At 61.0% G+C, this 19,252-nt stretch overlaps 2 protein-coding genes across 12 annotated transcripts in view; one reads left to right on the plus strand and one right to left on the minus strand.

The window, feature by feature from the left end:
• The window catches only part of Trrap (transformation/transcription domain associated protein), a 101,761-nt gene extending 94,054 nt beyond the window's left edge, over positions 1–7,707 (plus strand). For all 10 annotated transcript variants that reach the window (XM_070033544.1, XM_070033549.1, XM_070033545.1 and 7 more), the window contains 6 exons: positions 2,340–2,565; positions 2,764–2,981; positions 4,134–4,318; positions 4,690–4,893; positions 4,975–5,169; positions 6,968–7,707. In XM_070033544.1, the coding sequence (XP_069889645.1) occupies positions 2,340–2,565; positions 2,764–2,981; positions 4,134–4,318; positions 4,690–4,893; positions 4,975–5,169; positions 6,968–7,252 (1,313 nt within the window). In that variant the 3' untranslated portion in view covers positions 7,253–7,707. The remainder of the gene's footprint in view (positions 1–2,339; positions 2,566–2,763; positions 2,982–4,133; positions 4,319–4,689; positions 4,894–4,974; positions 5,170–6,967) is intronic.
• Positions 7,708–8,664: 957 nt separating this feature from the next.
• The window catches only part of Smurf1 (SMAD specific E3 ubiquitin protein ligase 1), an 87,013-nt gene continuing 76,425 nt past the window's right edge, over positions 8,665–19,252 (minus strand). Inside the window, exons 7-18 of one of the 2 annotated variants that reach the window (XM_070033555.1) lie at positions 18,294–18,535; positions 17,783–17,867; positions 17,290–17,436; positions 16,169–16,367; positions 14,374–14,477; positions 13,020–13,134; positions 12,186–12,364; positions 11,742–11,879; positions 11,483–11,603; positions 10,827–11,028; positions 9,987–10,062; positions 8,665–9,704 (exon numbers count right to left, since the gene is read on the minus strand). In XM_070033555.1, coding sequence (XP_069889656.1) covers positions 9,605–9,704; positions 9,987–10,062; positions 10,827–11,028; positions 11,483–11,603; positions 11,742–11,879; positions 12,186–12,364; positions 13,020–13,134; positions 14,374–14,477; positions 16,169–16,367; positions 17,290–17,436; positions 17,783–17,867; positions 18,294–18,535 — 1,708 coding nt within the window. In that variant the 3' untranslated portion in view covers positions 8,665–9,604. Of the gene's footprint in view, positions 9,705–9,986; positions 10,072–10,826; positions 11,029–11,482; positions 11,604–11,741; positions 11,880–12,185; positions 12,365–13,019; positions 13,135–14,373; positions 14,478–16,168; positions 16,368–17,289; positions 17,437–17,782; positions 17,868–18,293; positions 18,536–19,252 lie in introns of both variants that reach the window. The other variant, XM_070033554.1, reaches the window with a different exon arrangement.

Here is a 19,252-nt window from a genome sequence, read left to right on the forward strand (position 1 = left end):
CCTTTGCTTCCAAGACTCAATGTGTGAGAGTCCGGAGAGGAGGGGCATTGAAATAACGTGACAGCAAACCCCACTGACTGACGCGCACCTCCAGTGCAGCCGTGGCTCCTCTGAGCCATGTGACTGGCAGTGGGGCTGCGTGGCCATGTGCTGACGCCCACGTGCAAGGCGGGCGCTGAGAGCAGAATGAATGACCCACCTCAGCCTTACACGTCCACAGTGGACTTAGACTGAGGAAAGGTTGATTTGAAAATAGAGTGTTAAAGCCAGGCATGGTCGTATGTGCCTGTAATCCAGTCCTTGAGAGGCAGAGGCAGGGAGATCCAGAGTCAGAGTTCAGGGCTCCCTTGGGCTAAAGAATGAGACCCTATCATGAAAAAAGAGCAGGTGACACACGACCCATGTCTGCACCTAAATTTAGTGCCAACAATCTTTTGTCATCGTGTAGACCTCCACCCTTCTCTGAGATAAAGGGTTTCTAGACTCCATGCTATTTTAACTGAAAGTAAGTGGCTGGGCACTGCTGACTCACACCCATAATCCTAGCCACGCAGGAGGCTGAGACCTGAGGGTCATGGTTCAAAGCCAGCCCAGGCAGAAATGTCCATGAGGTTCTTACCTCCCGTGAACCACCAGGAAACCAGAAGTAGAACTATGGTGAAGCACTAGTTAAGCAAAAGAGCTCAGGGACAGTGCCCAGGCCCTGAGTTCAAGCCCCATGAAGTCAGTAGCATTCAGGATCTTCCTTGAAATCCAGTCATTATACCAAATGTCACGTGAGTAGGACATTACATGTGGGGCAGAGTACCTGCAACTCGGAGAAATGAGCTCCCGAGGATTCCCACCCGTCTGCACGCACGCGGCTAGGAGCTGCTCCACGCGCCACCCACCTGTCCTCCGAGAGGCGGGAGAAACTTCCAGGGTGCTTCTGTGTGCTCATGAGTGAGGTTTGGTGTAAGAGCTGGGCAGAGGCCTGTGCTTACTTAGACCACCCCCCCTCCAGTCCCCTTGGTGGCAGCAGTGGTGGCCGGGGGGAATGTGTTTCGCTGAGCCTCAGCTGGGGCTGCTGGGAGGGCCAGTCTAGTGTGAGCCTTGTTGATGCATCGCACGTGAGCAGTGCAGAGGTGGGGACATGCAGTACTGGAGGAGGAAGGTGTGGCGGAAGGAAGGGGGCTGCAAAGGGGGCCAGCGGAGTCTGAGGACACAGAGCACAGTTGAATTCCTGTTTTCTTTTGTTTCTTCAACTCGGGGCCTCCATGCTTGTACTCTTTTTGCTTTAGTTACTTTTCTGTGGAGTTTTGGCGTGGCCTGGCCTGTGATCTTCTCTTCATACGTCCTACATAGCTAGCTTGACAGATTTGTCTCACTGTGCTCAGCTTTTTATTGATTGAGATGAAGTCTTGCTCACTTTTTGCTCAGGATGGGCTTGAACTGTGATTCTCTTGATCTCCACCTCCCAAGTAGCTGGGATTACAGGCATGAGCCATTGCACCTGTCCACACTTGAGCTGCTTTAGTGATGGTGGCTTAGGGTTCCTCGTGGACACTGTCCCCACACTCACAGTGCACATCTAACTGGCAGAATGTGAATCTGCCCAGCGAGCTGTGTCCCGGGCACTGCTGGTCCTGCTCTGTTCTGTGCTGGCACCGGATGCGGGCATAGGAGGGAGGGCAGAAGGGGGGGTATGCCTGGGACTTCCTATGTGTTTCTTTGCAACCTGTTAAGGAACTGTACAGGTTGTAAATAAAAGTTTGAGAAAGGAATCGCAGAGCGGGCTCCCTGGAGCACTGCGGATGAGCCAGAGGCGCCGGGGGCCCTCTATCCTGCCTCTGCTCTGCCGACTGCTGGCCTCTGGGGCTTTGAAATTGTAACCCATGAGAATTGCTGGGGAAAGCCAGGGCTGAGGTGCTGCTCCAAAGTAGACCACTCGTTAGCGTGCCCCAGGCCCTGGGTTTAGCTACTGTCTCCCCCTTTGCCCCAAAACGAGAAAACAATGGAACCACGGCTGCCACTGGGGGAGGCGGAGGGAATACTGCGCCATGATGGTGGCGCATGACATGGAACATGTGCACAGTGGAGCGCGGGCAGGCTTGGCCTCGGTGTGGCTCAGGCCCGCCCCCCTGTATCAGATCCAGAACCTCAGCTGGCTTCAGGACCCCAAAGGAAAAAGTGAGGCTCGGCACCCTGTGTGCTGAGGCAGCCCTCCCCGGACCTGTGCAGCTGGGGCTTTCATCCCGCTAGCAGGCCGCCGAGCCGCCGCAGCTGGGTAGTGGTCTTGCAGGGGCTTAGCTATCACCTGCGTGTCGCAACTCTTTCCAGCCATGTTTTTTATCTTGCAGACTTTGATTTTAGCGTTCCAGGCTCCATGAAGCTTCACAATCTCATTTCAAAGTTGAAAAAGTGGATCAAAATCTTGGAGGCTAAAACCAAGCAGCTGCCCAAGTTCTTCCTCATTGAGGAGAAGTGCCGCTTCCTCAGCAACTTCTCGGCGCAGACGGCAGAGGTGGAGATCCCCGGCGAGTTCCTCATGCCCAAGCCCACGCACTATTACATCAAGATTGCTCGGTGAGTGTGCCGGCCTGGCGCGGCTCACTGAGCACAGGCCACGGGCAGATGCTGATGAGGCGGCGGGTGGTGGGTGCTGTGCCCCTCGCTGCCAGCCCACTGCCGGATCAGCTGACCTCGGCTCCAAACGGTGGTCTCCCCAAGCAAGGTGGAGACATGGGCGAGATGTGCCGCTCATCTCCTGCTTCCTTGTGGCAGGTTCATGCCGCGGGTGGAGATCGTGCAGAAGCACAACACAGCGGCACGCCGGCTGTATATCCGCGGTCACAATGGCAAGATTTACCCGTACCTGGTGATGAATGATGCGTGCCTCACCGAGTCGCGGCGTGAGGAGCGCGTGCTGCAGCTCCTGCGCCTGCTCAATCCCTGCCTGGAGAAGAGGAAGGAGACCACCAAGAGACACCTGTTCTTCACAGGTATGCACGCACCCCCTCTCCTGGACCCGAGTCCTGGCTGAGCTTGTGCTGTGCAGGGGGCGCAGGCACGGTGGCTCACGATACCCTGGCCCCAAGTCAGTCTGGAGCGCTGCGATGTCTTCCTGTCTAATCCTAGTGGACTCTGTCACGAGCATAGATGGGTGGAAGAACCCGCACCGTCCCTTTGTTCTTGGAGACGGGACCTCCTATATGCCAGGCAGGCCTGAAACTCCAGATTTTCCTGCCTCAGCTTTTTGAGTGCGAGATTACAGGTGTTTGTTACCTGACTGTAAATGTGGTGTTTTATGGTTTTTGTTTTTGTTTTGTTGGTCGTGGGGCTTGAACTGTGGGCCAGGGCGCTGTCCCTCAGCTCAAGGTGAGCGCTCTACCACTTGAGCCACAATGTCACTGACGGTTTTCTGGTAGTTAGAGATCAGAGTTTCACCGACTTTCCTGCCTGGGCTGGCTTTGAACCTCAATCCTCAGATCTCAGCCTCCGGAGTAGCTAGGATGACAGGTGTGAGCCACTGGCGCCCAGTGCTGGCTATAAATGTTAACATCTCAAAATAAGGTTCAGGAAAGAGTCTGAGGGCAGCCCGCAGCGCGTCCTCGCTGTGCGCATGAGCATGTGTGCAGCGTCCTGTGTGGTGTCCCCCGCACAGGCATATAGTGATGTCTGTGCCAGCACCCCTGGCCATGGTGGCGCTCCGTGATGGTCCAGCGTCATCTTGGGAATGGTTGGTAGCAGCAGCCTGGGCGGCCGCGAGTGGCGGGGAGGCCACAGAGGTCCGTCTTCAGGTGCCCCACTGGCGCGCTCTGCTCGCCTTCTGTCAGCTGGGTGGGGGCTTGAGATGGCCAGAGAGGGGTGTTGGTCACTGGGCACGGATGAAGTGCACGAGCTGTGACATTGGAGCCCTAGGCCACAGGGAGTAACTGCAGAGCTGGACCCAGCCTTTGTGGCTGTGGAAGGCAGGGGTGGAGGGATGTGGGTGGGTGCTGTGGGCTCAGTCCTCAGGAATGGCGAAGGCTGCTTGCATGCGCGTGTGGTGGAGACCTCATGGAGAACGGGCGCCAGTGGCAGCTGCGGGGGTGGCTGCTGAGCCGGGCTAGTGGGTCCAGTGCTGACCGGTGTCCCTCCATGCCCTGCCCCAGTGCCGCGGGTGGTGGCTGTGTCCCCGCAGATGCGCCTGGTGGAAGACAACCCCTCCTCACTGTCCCTCGTGGAGATCTACAAGCAGCGCTGTGCCAAGAAGGGCATCGAGCACGACAACCCCATTTCCCGCTACTACGACAGGCTGGCCACGGTGCAGGCGCGGGGGACCCAGGCCAGCCACCAGGTAGAGGGCACAGGGGACAGGGCTCCCCCTTCCCCCTTTGGGGCAGTGAGCCGGCTCTCCCTTTCTCCTGATGGGCTAGCACAGCACGCTGGCAGCTCTGGAGGCGCCAGGCTTCACCATGTCCCAGCCTCAGACACTGAACTTCTAAACCCAAAACGCGGCAGACCCTGAAACACACGAGACCAGCTGTTTGCTTCGCCTGAGCAGGAGCATGGTGCAAGGACAGGCCGCACCCCGCCTGCCTGCGCACCCCTGCCCTTAGCTCGAGGACACGTCCGGGGCCGTGTGGGGTACGTGGGGGGCATGTCACTGTCACCCTCGCATGCATGCGAGGCTCATGACCAGCGTGGGGCCGGCGCCGTGTCTTGCAGGTCCTGCGGGACATCCTGAAGGAGGTGCAGGGCAACATGGTGCCCCGTAGCATGCTGAAGGAGTGGGCACTGCACGCACTGCCCAATGCCACTGACTACTGGACCTTCCGGAAGATGTTCACCATCCAGCTGGCACTCATTGGCTTTGCCGAGTTCGTGCTGCACCTCAACCGCCTCAACCCCGAGATGCTGCAGATTGCTCAGGTAGTGCAGCGCTGCTCCCCAGCCGCACCCCCGCTCCGGGTCACTGAGGCATTTCACACACACACCCCTCCCCCCACGCAGGACACCGGCAAGCTGAATGTCGCCTACTTCAGATTTGACATCAACGACGCCACTGGGGACCTGGACGCCAACCGTCCCGTCCCGTTCCGCCTCACCCCCAACATCTCCGAGTTCCTCACCACCATCGGCGTTTCGGGCCCGCTCACTGCCTCCATGATTGCCGTGGCCCGCTGCTTCGCTCAGCCCAACTTCAAGGTGGGTCTCTGGGCCCTCACTCTCGGATTACAGGTTCAAATGCACAACCTGCCTCTGACCTCGGTGGCCACTGACTGAGGTTGGTCACTGCCCTAGGGCTCAGGAGTCCTATGGGGCCGCTCCCTTTGCTGTGCTCCTAGGGCGGCATTTGCAGAGCCACAGTCGGGGTGGCTGGGTCTGCAGCCAGGGGCCCTGGGACCCAGGGTCGGGGTGGGGAGGGAGGGTGACCGCCTGGGATTGAGCCAGAGGAGCCACTTTGAGAATGCGGTTCCTTCCTGGACAGCAATTTGCACTTCGAGAAGGCATCAGGAATTGATTTGGAGCAACATGTACTCAGACCTGTTTTTAAATTGCATGAATGCTTATCCATACATTGCATGCACTCTCAACTTATTTATTTTGTCAATCATGGGGCTTGAGAGAGAGCCTGGGCACTCTCTGGGCTTTTTTACTCAAGACTAGCGCTGTACCACTTGAGCCACAGCTCAGCACCACTTCCAGTTTTCTAGTGTTTCGTTAGATGTCTCACCCACTTTCCTGCCTGGGCTGGCTTTGAGCTGCAATCCTTAGATCTCAGCCTCCTGAGTAGCTAGGATTTTCGGGGGCATATTCTCATTTTTAATGACCTGAAAAGGGAAGTGCTGAGGCTTGAACTGAAGGCTTCACCACTTGAGCCACACCTACCCTTTTGTCATTCTGCTTTTGTTGCTATTTTCTTTCAAATAGAGCCTTCTTAATGTTTTTGCCTAGACTAGCTTGGACTATGATGATCCTCCTATGAGATGACAGAGGCACACCCCCTACCTAGTTTAGGTTGAGATGGGCTCTTGTTTGCTTTTGACTGGTTTAGAGTTAGCCCTAACTGTGACCCTTCTGGTAACCACCTCCTAAGTAGCTGACATTACAGGTAGGAACCATCACCTCTGGCAAAGTGGTTTTTGGTTTTGTTTTTTGGGGTTTTTTTGTGTGCTGGGATCAAACCTGGACCCCATACTCCACCCCCAGCGAAGCCTGCTCCTTATTGTAATGCAGATGTCAAGTTAGCTGCCTCATGGCAAGTTCTTGTTCAGGTAGCAGTGTCCCATTTAGGGCTGTCCCGGGCTGCTGCACACTGTAATTTTAGCTATTTGGGAGGATGGTGTATCTAGGCCAGCCCAGCCTGGGCCTGTGTTTGTAAGGCCCCTTGTGAGGCCTGTGGGACTCAGGTGGCCACCTCGCATCATGTTTGTGGGAAGCTGAAGTTGAGATTGTGGTTTGGGGCCACCCCAGGCCGGGAAGCTCAGGAGACTGTCTGGACTGAGTATTGCTTCTGTGAGTGAAGGCTGAAACAGGCAGATTAAGGTCCACCTTGGCAGGAGACTCTGTCTCAGAGGGAGCCAGGGCAGAAACAGCTGGAGGTATGCTTCAGTGCTGCAGTGCCTGCCCAGCCAGTGTGAGGCCTTGAGTTCAGACCTTTGTGGTCCTTAACTTAAATGGCAGTCCTCAGCACTGTGGGGTGCCCCTGATCCCAGACGTCCCCAGCAGACCTCAGCGGCCCTGTCCTGGAATGGCACTGCGCTCGTGGCTGCCACTCTGGCGCTGAGTGCCATGTCCTCACTGTTCTCCATGCTCCCCCTCCCTTCCCATGGAGTCCAGGCACTGGGGTGGAGGGGACCCCGGGCTCCTGCTCACCACTCCCTGGTTCCTAATGGGGGTGGAGGCTTCCTGCACTCTCAGGCCAGAAGGGAGGGGCACCCCCTGCCCCCCCTGTCAGGGTGTGGGGCACCGAGTCCTGACTGCTTCCCGCCCTGCCACGCAGGTGGATGGCATCCTGAAGACGGTGCTCCGCGATGAGGTGATCGCGTGGCACAAGAAGACGCAGGAGGACACGTCGTCGCCACTTTCGGCCGCCGGCCAGCCTGAGAACATGGATGGCCAGCAGCTTGTGTCACTCGTGCAGAAGGCCGTCACCGCCATTGTCACGCGCCTGCACAACCTGGCACAGTTTGAGGGCGGCGAGAGCAAGGTGAACACTCTGGTGGCCGCGGCCAACAGCCTGGATAACCTCTGCCGCATGGATCCCGCCTGGCATCCGTGGCTGTGACCCCACGCCCGCCGGTGGCTTTGAGTGGAACCCCGGAGCCATGTGGGCGGGCTGAGCCTCCCCCAGCGCCCTGCCCACACATGGCTTTTTAAGGACCCGGTTCTCGGCTCAGCCGAGTAAGTCTTTTTAATGGTGCTCTCCGTGGGGTGGGCCTCTCCCCACGCGCACTCCCGCAGGTGAGGCAGGGGTGCTGGGTGCAGCTGCAGGGCGGGGCCGGCTGCGCTCAGCCCCGCCTCCCCACGCCCCGCCTCCCCCGCGCTGCGCGTGGCCCCCCTCGAGCCCTGTAGACCTCGTGATCAGTGTGCCCGGATCGATCCCCCTCCTAATTTAAGAAGAGCCTGTGGCGCGCGCGCCCCGCGGCTCTCCGTTCACGTTTTTATAACCTGGCTTTGAGAGCGCTCTATCAGAATTTGTACAGTGTGATTGTTTTTTAGAATAAATATTTTATAAAGGGGTTTGCGTGGTGCCTGCTGCTGTGTGGCCACCTCCTTCTCACCCCTGGCCCGAGCGGGGGATCCCCGAAGCAAAGCCCGTGCCGTCCTGCCAGCCTCACCCGTGGGGTTCGGGAATGGCGCGGCTGGGAGGAGACTTGACCCAAGTCAGGCAGGGCCTCGCTGAGTGGGAGAGTCTTGTCTCCCGGTGCTGGAGCAGACAGGGCGGGCAAGGCACTGTCGCGCATGCCTTCCGAGTCCAGCCATGGCACCCAGACCGGAGAACACTCCGGGTGCTGACGGGAATAGAGGCCCAAAGGAATGTGCGGGGCCGCCGGCGCCCACCATGGCTGGGCCGTGGCGTCGGCTGAGCGCCCAGGGGCTGAGCGGAGGCCCAGCCAGGACCTGCCTGGCACAAGGGCCTCGAGCACCTGGGAAACCACCATGGTCTGCCCCAGAGGCCCGGCAGCACACAGCAGGGCCCAGAAGGGTGTCGCCCAGTAAGGCAGAGAGTCGGGGTCCATTTCTAACAACAAAACCCTACCGCAGCCCAAGCAAGAGGAAAGTGCACACGGCACAGACTTACCAGACCAAGACAGGAAACCATTTCCCGAAACATGCTGAAAGAGCATGCGCCAAGGAAGACGTGCCCGACGGGAAACGGGAGCCAACGCAGAACCTCGGCGGAACCTCAGCAAACACGCGAGGGGACCCAGAGAGCCTGCGGCTGAAAGCACAGGGAGAACGGCGCACAGCCCGGATGAACTGGTGCGCGGTGGGGCAGAAAGCAGACTGGCTGCTCGGAAGGCGGAGCGCGTGGGGCGAGAGGAGGAGGAGGCGGAGAAAACCGCGCTGGGGCTCAATCAGGATCTCGTCCACCCCAGGCCGCAGAGGCGGCGATGGAGGGCTCCACGCGCTGCAGCAGCGACCAGGCAGAACGAACGAACGCCGCAACAAAAGCCGCCATGCCAGACAACGCCGCACGTGATCGTGAGTTTATTGCATGTGTAACAAAATGGACCCGGCCGCGCCCGCCCGCCGCCCGCGCCCGCGATGCGATGCGATGCGACGCTCCCGCGGCTCCCGCTCCCCCGCCGCGGCGGGCGGGCGGGGCTAGCAGCACTCCCAACACGACGTTACAAAATAAATTAAAAATACATTATAAAGTGGTTGAGAAACAAAAATAAACCGATTTTTAAAATCCATACTATGTTTCAGGAAGGCCTCGGCGGCCGCGTGGCCAGGCGCGTGGGGCCGCACCCGCATGGGGCAGGGTCTCGGTGGGCGCCGCGGTCCCCCGTGGCCGAGGCTGCGCGGGGTTCGCTGCATCCCTGAGTGCGGCCGCGCCCCTGAAGCTCACGGGCGGGCGGTGGCGGTGGGTGGACAGGCAGGCCCGCCAGGCCCCGCGGCGCGCGGGACGCAGCAGAGCGTCCGGGCGCAGGGCTGCGCGGGCGGGCGGGCGGGGCGGGGGTGCCGGCGGGTCCCCTCGTCGCTGCCCACAGGGCAAGGCAGGAACGTGAGTGGAGTGAGGCTGCGGGCCGCGCCCGGCAGGGTGGTCAGCGCCGCCGCTCGCGCACGCTCGGTGGGCGGCCGTGTGCGGGGACAGCCGGACGCGGGCAGCGGGGCGGCCGGTGCCCGGTGCTGCCACCCGCGCGGGCCGGCGCTCTGGTCTGGTCTGCGCTGTCCCACGTGGCCGCGGGCGGGTGGCGCAGCCTGACTCGCGGGCGGGCGGGCCTCCCCCCTGCCGCCGCCGCCGCCTCAGCTCTCCTCACAGCTCTCTTCACGAGGCCGAGGCCGAGGCCGAGGCGAGACCTGCTGCGCTGTACTGGATGGCGATGGAGGAAGGCGAGGGGAGGGTGCGGGGCCTCTCCCCGGCGGTCCGCGTCCGCCTCCGCTGCGTGCTCACAGGCGCCGGCCGCGCTCACTCCACGGCGAAGCCGCACGTCTCCTCCACGGCCGTCAGCAGCTTCTCGTACAGCTTCTCGAACGACTCGTAAGGCGGGATGTCGATGCGGTTAAAGCTGCGGGCAGGGCGGGCGGGCAGGCAGGGCAGCTGCGGCGCGGGCGGCCAGGCGCAAGGCCGCCACCCTCCCCGTCCCAGGCCGCAGCCTCCGGGTGACCAGCAACGCGGGGCCCGCCACCCCCAGCCCTGGCCTCTGAGGGTGCCATGACCTCCCGAGAATCGGACTCAGGGCCTCGGGCTCCCGCAGCCCCTTTGCAGTTACTTCCGCAACCTTTCAACAGAGGAGGGCCGCGTTTCCAGAGGGCAAGGGAGCCGCGGCGCTGCCGGGCAGCGGACTCACCAGGTGTGGGCCTTGGGCAGGTTGTCGGTGTTGGCGTCGATGAGGTGGATGGTGAAGAGCCGGGGCCCTGCCGCGCCTGTAGAGCCTTACAACAGAGCGTGGTAGTTAACGCGCTCAGAGCCCGCACCGGCCCGCTCCTCTCCCCGCACCCACCGCAGGCTCCGGCCAGGCCCCAGGAGCATGCGCAGACACTGCACGGGAGGCCCCGCCCACCTGGCCGTCCTGGCTCCAGGACCCCAAGCCGGTCAGCGCCGGCTGCTGGACACCCCGGGGGCAGCCGAGGCTCAGACTGGGCTTTGTGGACTCGGCCTGGACTCGCTCGCGTGCGCGTGCGCGTGCGCGTGCCTCTCCCGAGGTGAGCTCACATGCGCGCGCCCCTCTCCCTGGGCTCCCGCGTGCGCGCGCCTCTCTGGGCAGGAGAGCCAGTACCCCGTGTGGAGAAAAGGGGCGCACAGCGGGCTGAAGGCCAGCACAAGTCTGTGCGCGGGCGCCAGGCCGGGCCCTACTCCCTAGGGCGACGTGGAGCAGTGGCGCTGGAGCTTCTCTGGGGAACGCGCGGGAGGCCAGGCAGCCGCAGCCCACTGCTGTGCCCCGCACCCACCCCGCTCCGCTTCTCAAGCTCATCTGGACTCCAATCCAGATGCTTGCCTCCTCCGGGCGGGGCCCGGGCCGGACCCTCCCCGTTGGGCCACCTGAGCCCACGGCCCTGCGCCCCTCCAGCCCTCTTGGCTTGTTGAAAGTGGTGAGGGCACGGGAGCCCCGCGCTGTCACACGGCAGCACGCCGTGCTCCCCGAGCCTGGCGCAGAGGCTCGCAGAGGCCCCGCCTCCCCTTCAGTCACCTTGCAGAGCCTTGAAGCCTTGCAGAGGAACACGGGTGGAGCCGGTCACGAACTGCAGGAGCCTGGCCCTCCGCTCCTCATCGAAGGTCTCCACCGCCTGCCAGAACCAGCGCACGATGCTGCTGTCGGCCGCACAGTGCTTCAGCCGCGTGTTGGACTTCCAGTCACTCACGTCGATCTTGTCCAGGCCGCCGATAATTAGCTGCAGGGGGGCTGTGGTCACCTCCACGCCCGGCAGCCCCAAACACCCTCAGGCCTGCTCATCACTAGGGCCGGGCTTGTGCAGTCCACCCACGGGACCCACCGCCCCACCCCATGGCACCCAGCCCTCGGGCTCCAGGTGCTCTGCATCTGGAAGTGTAGAAGGCAGTAAGGTGGGACTAGGGCGGCGCCTTGTTCAAGTGTGAAAGGCAATTAGACAGCGGCCCTTACTGTCTATAAACCACGAACGGGAAGCTTCTTGTGGGGCCTGTGGGAAGGCCACCGAGCCTCTATGCCAGGCCCTTCGACACCTGGAGCTGACCCAGGACACTTCCGGGTAGCTCAGCGCGGCCAGGGGCCCTGCGCCATGTGACATCTCCCACTTGACTCCCAACCCTGTCCGTCCTGGCAGCCGCCCATCCTACTGGCAGCCAGGCTGGGCCTCGCACACACACCTCTAGTTCCTTCTGGTCGAAGGGCTTCAGGAGGTGCTGCGGGATGAGTTCATTGAAGCCCTTGTGCAGTGCCAGGAACTGCGCCTCGATTCCTCTCATGAACCTCCAGTTCACATAAAGCCTGCAGCCAAACCTGCACGTCAGGGGCCCCGCAGCTGCTGGCGGTGGCCCCGGGAGCTGGTGCAGACGCCGTGGTGAACACGCACAGCCACTGTGGTCGGAGTGTGTGGAGCGGGTGCAGGGCATGGCGCTGGCTTACCGCACATATTCCTTCTTGTTGTCCTCGGTGACCGGCACATTCCGGCCATTGGGCTTCAGCTCGTGCTGGAGGATGCGCCCAAAGGCATTGTGCTCCACGCAGAACGTGTGGTCCAGCACCGGGGTGATGTCGTTCTCCCTGTCCGTGGGAGGGCTGTGTGAAGGTGGGCTGAGGGTGCAGGAGAAGGGAGGCGCAGGGGTGTGGGGGAGGGGTCTGTGTGGGGAGGCGAGGCCCCGCTTCCCAGACCACTGTTCACACAGAAGCGCGTGTGCGCATCATGGCGTGGTGTGGACGCCGGGGAGACACACGTGGCTAGGCCAGCATGGGGGACACAAGCCAGCCTGGGAATCATGACCGTTGCGGCTGTAATGCACATTTCAAACTGGACCCAGGCACAGACAGGTGTGCACGCACACACACTCACACGGGGGGCCAGGGACTCACAGGATCCACACCAGGCTCTTGTGCAACTCGGGGTCCACCGACTCGAGGTCGGACAGCTGGATGGGCTTGCCCAGCAGCTGCTTGTAGAAGGGCACCGTGAAGCCACCGTTGATGTGGTGCCCGTGGAACACGGCCAACCCCATGATCCGCCCCACAAAGTGGAAGTAAGACAGGTGGTCCTGGGGGTCGGAGAGCATTGTCAGAGCGTAGCAAGGGAGGAAGCGGCGTCCCCTCCCCAACCTCCCCGCTTCCTGAGGGCCAGTGCCCCTGGGGCCATGCGGCACGAGGCCACTGGATTGCTCATCTAGAGCAGTCTTCCATGGAGGGCAGCAGGACGTTTTTGTTTTGTGACGGAGTCTTGCTGTCTAGCCCACACCGGCCTCCACATCTTGAGAACCTCCTGCCTTAGGGATTACAGCTGTGCCCAACCCTGCCCAGCTTAAACATTCACACACACAGGCCGGTCTTCAGAACTGGGCCACCACTGTGTCCCCGGCGGAGCACTGGCCAGCAGGGAGCCCTCCCTGGGGGAGTGGGGGGGGGCAGATCCTCCTTTCTCTGCCACCCCACCCTAGGGACAGGGTGTGCAAATAAGCCATGAAAGAAGTAGACAAGCCATTCTGAAACTAGAGCTGGGCTGGGTTTAATAAAGGCATTTCACATTTCTGTGTTCGGGTCTGAATGCAAATCAGCAGAGAAAGTGGGTAAGAATGTCACAGGTCACAGGGCTCATGTAGAGCGAGCGGCCTGCCTCTCACACCCTGCACGTGGGGAAGGGAGAGGCAGTCCCTGGGGGAGGACAAGGCCCCTGGGGCCAGTCAGAACATTACGCACCGGGTTGATGGCGGAGTCGGGGTTGATCTGCAGCATGTAGATGTTGTCCGTGGAGTACTGGAAGAGGCCATAGTAGGGGTTCAGCATTTCGTGGCACAGCAAGTACAGCCACTCCCTGGGAAGAAGAGCAGCACGACTGACTCCTGCAGTCTAGGCCTATCAGCTGGAAGCCGCCCACTATTCAGAGGGCGTGGCATATGCAGCCTGGCAAGCGTCCTGCGCCTTGTGCAAGCCAACGGCTGTCCTTTGACCTGCCAGATCCCCTATGGAGGGTCTAACACCTAACTGATTAGGGGCCAATCACGGAAAAGCAACCCCCTTGCAAGGCCCAGGTCGCAGACAACAACGTGACATGAGGCGCCTCAGGTGAGGACCCACTGGGCCTCCCTCGAGACTCCTCCAGTGATGAGCTTTGGATCGCCTGAACACAGCGTAGGCCAGGGAAAGCAGGGAGCTGAACACAAAGCACCAGAACCTATCTGAAACATAAGGCAAAACATGACTAGAGTGTGGCTCAAGGGGTGGAGCATACCCCTGCCCAGCAGTGTGAGACCCTGAGTTTAAACCCCAGTACTGCAGGGAGTGGGCAAGGAAGGCCAAAAGTACCTGCAGCACTAGGAGACAAGTGGAACGTGCTCCTAGAAAGAAGGTGAGGGGTGAGAGACAACAGAGTAGCCACTCAACCAGCAAAAAGTCAGGAGTAGAGTTTTGCTCAAGTTGTAGAACATGTAGAACACCAGCCGTATGAGAAAAAGCCAAGCAAGCGCACGAGGCTCTGAGTTCAAGTCCTACTGTCAACATGTACACATGTTCACCAGGCACTAGTGGCTCACGCCTGTAATCCTAGCTACTCAGGAGGCTGAGATCTGAGGATCTCGGGTCAAAGCCAGCCCAGGCAGGAAAGACCATGAGACTCTGATCTTCAATAAACCAATAGAAAACTGGAAGTGGTGCTGTAGCTCAAGTGGTAGAGCACTCGCCTTGAGCTTAAGAGCTGAGGGACAGCGCCCAAACCCAGAGTTCAAGCCCCACGACCGACCAAAAAAAAAAAAAAAAAAAGCTTAAAATCATTTCCTTGAATTACGCTGGCCACGCCCTCACCATTTTGCAAGAGTCCTGTGGCACAACACAACTGGCATGCCACCTAGTCCCGCTGTGCCATCGCTTGCGGTGAGGTGGGGGCAGGTGAGATTAGAGGCTGAACTGAGAGGTTAGTGGGTGACGGCCGGGGTCCCCATGCAGTGCCCGCTAACGCCGGCCCTGACGGCCCCAGGGGCTTTTCACAGCCCTGTGCATTAACATGACACAGAAGCCGCCAGGGCAAACATGGGCAAAAGGCAGACAGGACTCTCACCTGGCCACGCCACCATAGTCTAAGCCCTCCTCTCCGCGGAACTTCACCATGAGCCGCTTCTTCAGGTCTTTAGGCCGCATCTTCATGATCTGCCTGTAAGACTCCTACAAGGCAAGCCACACTTCAGACAGAGGCATGTATGTACATGTGTATGTGCGCACACCCACACTCACACCCACTCACAGATAAACCATACAACATCTATGCCAGTGCTCATCTGTCCTGTTCCCTGACCTCGAGAACCTTCCACCCTACCCTCCCACAGCACCTCTCCTCCAATGACGGTGACATGCACCCTCCTGTGTGAGGCACTGCCAACACTGAAGGACTGAGAGTGTAAGCACTGAACGTGGGGAAGCGGGGCATGGTGGCTCATGCCTGTAATCCCAGCTACTTAGGAAGCAGAGATCAGCAAGTTCAAGGTTTGAGGACAGAAGGAAATACAACTCTGTGTTCAGCACCCTAAGGACATTTCTCCATGAGCCTTAGGGAACAACGTATATATTTTAACCAAAGAGAAGCTGCCATGAGTCTGGGCATCACAGGATTTTGTGAAAAACACTCACGATCACACTGAGTTCAGAGCAAAGGAGTTGGTAAGGGAAGTGGCAGCGGGCGCCCCAGTGGCAAGGCCTCCCGTGCAGTGCTGGGGAGGGCTGTGCTTACTAGGGTGTGGGTGGAGGTCAGCACTACGGGCTGCTGCCCCAGGGCCAGAGTCCTCTCCTGAGAGAGAGGGGCCGGAGGGGAGACGCAAGGAGAGGGAGCTTTGGCTCTGGGGTGGCAGCCTGCCTCTGAACCTCCCTCAGCACGGACAGATCACAAGGTCAATTTTGGTTTTTGTAAGACTTTAGGAATGGAATCCAGGGCCCTCTCTTAACACTCAAGTTCATTTTCCTTTTTTGGTGGTGCTAGTTTTGAACTTAGGGACTCAACATTTGCTACTCAAGTGCTCTGCCACTTGAACCATATCCCCTACCTTTTTTTGTTGTTTTTTTGTTTTGGCCTATCATGGGGCCTAAACTCTAGGCCTGGGCGCTGTCCCTCACCTCTTGAGCTCAAGGCTAGCACTCTACCATTCAAGCCATAGTGCCACTTCTGGCTTTTTCTGCTTATGTGGTGCTGAGGACTCGAACCCAAGGCCTCATGCATGCAAGGTAAGCATTCTACCACTGAGCCACCTTCCTAGCCCGCTACCTTTTCTTTTTACTTGTTTTTCAGATAGAGACTCAAACTTTTGCCTAGGACAACATCTGTCCTATTTTTGTCTCCATCTACACAGCTGGGATTACAGATGTGAACCAATAGACTGGGCTTGTTGGCAGATAGTGTGGTTTAGCTAACTTCCTCCCCAAGCTAGCCTCAAACATCCACCTTCCCGTTCTCTGCTTCCTAAGTAGCTGGGATTGCAGGCATGAGCCACCATGCCCCGCTTTCCCAAGTTCAGTGCCTACACTCTCAAGTCTATCAGTGTTGGCAGTGTCACACAGGAGGGTGAGATGTGGTCCAATCACCACCACCATTTATTCCTCATGATCATATTCTCCCTACTCCAAGGCCTTGATCCTGTGGGGAGTGGGGGAGTGGGGGTCTTAGGGCCCCCCAGTCCCAGAGCAACAAGGAGAGCAGAGGTGATCTGTGGACCTTCCAGACCAGGTTCGCATCCGTGACATGGTGCGGAGGGATTCACCACAGGCCCCAAGCCATCAGAGACCACTGAGCCGTAAGCCCATCCGCGACTCTGAGGTGGGAACCCCAGGCACCGCACCTGGTGCTCTCCCAAAGGCCTGCAACGCACCTCGAAGATCTCCTCTCGGGAGACCTCGATGCGGCAGTGTCCGGCCTGGGGCTGCTGCAGAGACAGCTCGTGGCGGAGCACCTTCAGCTTCTGGACCAGGTCCCGCTCGTAGCGCTGCGCCGGCAGCTCCTCCTCCTCCAGGGAGCCCTCGCTGGGCAGCGGCGGCGGCTGGCTCGGCTCCTTCAGCTGGCACTGGTGACTGCGGGGGGGGGGGGGGGGGATGGCCGGTCATGCATGGAAGGGCCACGGGGAGCTCGCGGTCACGGGGGTCTTGAGGTCACGGGGGTCTTGAGGTCACGGGGGTCGCGGTCACGGGGGTCTGAGGTGGCGGTCATGGGGTGGGGGTCTGAGGTGGCGGTCACGGGGTGGGGGGGCGGAGCTCGCGGTCACGGGGTGGGGGGCTGAGCTCGCGGTCACGGGGTGGGGGGCTGAGCTCGCGGTCACGGGGGTGGGGGGTCTGAGGTGGTGGTCACGGGGGTGGGGGGCTGAGCTCGCGATCACGGGGGTGGCGGGCTGAGCTCGCGGTCACGGGGTGGGGGGGCTGAGCTCGCGGTCACGGGGTGGGGGGGCTGAGCTCGCGGTCACGGGGTGGGGGGGCTGAGCTCGCGGTCACGGGGGTGGGGGGGCTGAGCTCGCGGTCACAGGGAGGGGGGGCTGAGCTCGCGGTCACGGGGGTGGGGGGCTGAGCTCGCGGTCACGGGGGTGGGGGGCTGAGCTCGCGGTCACGGGGTGGGGGGCTGAGCTCGCGGTCACGGGGGTGGGGGTCTGAGGTGGTGGTCACGGGGGTGGGGGGGCTGAGCTCGCGGTCACGGGGAACTGGTGGCCACAGCAGAGGAGATGCCCCTCCCACTGGCGGGCGCCCCCCCAGCACTGCAGGGCGCACACGCTGCAACACCGCTCAGGAGCCACCACAGCCCAGGCTCCTCTAGAAGATGCTGTGCGGCCAGGGAGGACAAGCGCCGCCGCCAGGTCTGCAGCCCGTGAAAACGCGGTGGGCGGGAGGGGGGCGAGGGGGCGGCTCGCTCCCCCACGGCCGGGCTGGAGTGCGCGTGCGCGTGCGCGTGCGCGTGCGCGTGCGGGGAGCAGTCAGGCGGCAGGAGTGCGCGTGCGCGGCACCTCACCTCATGATGTGGTGCAGCCGGGGGTCTGTAAACTGGGTAGTGCGGTTATTATGATCTACAAAATAGATTCTCCCCGACACGGTGCTCCGGACTTCCCAGCCGGGCGGCAGCGGTCCAAGCTCCTCACAGTTCACACTGTTAAGGTCTCTACCAAACACAGAGGCCACGGTTTGCCACCGAACGCCGGGCGGTACGACCCCAGTCGGGCGCCAGACCCCGGGCTTCCCTACCCGCGCGGGGCCTGCCCCTGCCTGCCGCGGCGCCGCTCGAGGCCGGACAGCGAACCCGCAACCCGAGCGGAGCTCCGCCCGGCGCTTCCCGTGGATCCTATCGCATTCTGGCCGTACAGCCGACCACCGGCTACAGACAGGCGATGTCCCTGCGCGCATGGCGACATTAGGAGCAAGGCTGCGCACGCAAGACACGGGCTCGGGCCGCCGCCTCACTGGGGCGCTCCCGGGGGCGGGGCCGCGCGGGCCGGCCCGCGGCCTACCTGGGTATCCTGGGGTCGTGCCACGTGCTGACTCCAGTCTGCGTGTGTAGGAAGTAAACCTGGCCCTGAATGGTTGTTCTCTGTTCTGCAGAAGGATGGGGTGAGGGAGGCGGGTCAGCGCCGCGCGGGGACACGGTGGCCGGCGCTGCACTCTCGGCTTTCCTCCCTCCCAGCGCTGGGTGGGCGCAGGGCCGCGCGCACGGAGCTCCACGGCTGCCCTCGGCGCACGACAGGACAGCTAGCTTGCGCCGCGGTGGCGACGGCCTTGCTCCCCCGCCACCAGCTCCCCACAAAACGATGGCCTCGCTGCGGCACAGGCCACGCGACCGCCCCTCTCCACGGTGCCCACGGACATCACAGGCCCGCCTGGCGCCTGGCTCCTCCGTGGCATTCCTCACCCGAGGCCGGGGCACCGGCGGGCCGCCACCTTCCCCCAGCCTTCCCCGGCCCCGGGGACACCGGACCCCAGGGCGGAGGAGTGACTGCACGCCGGGCCCGCGCCCGGTCTCACCGTAGCCTTCCGGCAGCTCTGGCGACTGGTGGCCGTGCGGTCGGTTCTGGGGTGTCTGCAGCGACCCGCGCACCTCGGGGTTCCGCAGCCGCTGCGTCTGCAGTCTCTGCTCTTGACTCGGGGATTCCGCGAACCTGCAGTTCCCACCGCCCGCCGCCGCCCCGGTGCCGTCCGTGTATGGGGCCGGCTCCTCCATGAGGCCGCTCAGCGGCCTTCCGGGCCCCAAGTCTTCATACACCGTTCTGGAACAAACGGTGCAGCAAGATGGAAACTGAGTGTCCCTAGACACACTCCCCAGAACCTTCAGGTCCCCACAAGCTGTCAAGCACACTCCGTCTTCTTCAACAATCAGTGCTCAAGTGAAAGAAAAAGGAAACAGGGAGGCGGGTGGCCAGAGGGTGTCAGGGCGGCCTAGGGTAGTGCTGGCTGGCTGCAAAGACCAACCGCGCTTCCTGTCTCTTGCCGAATCAGACTAGGAAGCTCACCATTTGAGACTAGCCTGGGCAACACATTAGGGAGACTCCATCTCCACCCACCAGCCAGGCAATTGTGCACACCTGTAATCCTAGCTAAATGGGAGTCATGGATGGGAGGATCAAAATCCAAAGCCAGTCTGGGAAAAACAGGAGGATCTCATCTAAAAAACTGAAGCAAAAAAGGGCCGGGAGTGTGGCTCAAGTGTTAGAGCACCTGCCTATCAAAGTGAGGCCCTGGTTTCAACCCAACACTGGAGAAAAACACCAACCCTGGCGGGGCACCAGTGGCTCACACCTATAAGACTAGCTACTCAGGAGACTGAGAGCTGTGGTCAAGGCTCAATGCTGGCCTGGTGAAAGTTAAGGAGACTCATCTCCAATGAACCACCGAAAAGCCAGAAGTGGAGCTTTGATTCAAGTGGCAGAGCTCTACCCTTGAGCAAAAAAGTTTTCTAGGATAGACCCCCCCTGACCCTGAGTTCA

Source organism: Dipodomys merriami, unplaced genomic scaffold (assembly GCF_024711535.1).
Source record: "Dipodomys merriami isolate MVZ:Mamm:240054 unplaced genomic scaffold, mDipMer1.0.p SCAF_22, whole genome shotgun sequence".
Lineage (NCBI taxonomy): Eukaryota > Metazoa > Chordata > Mammalia > Rodentia > Heteromyidae > Dipodomys > Dipodomys merriami.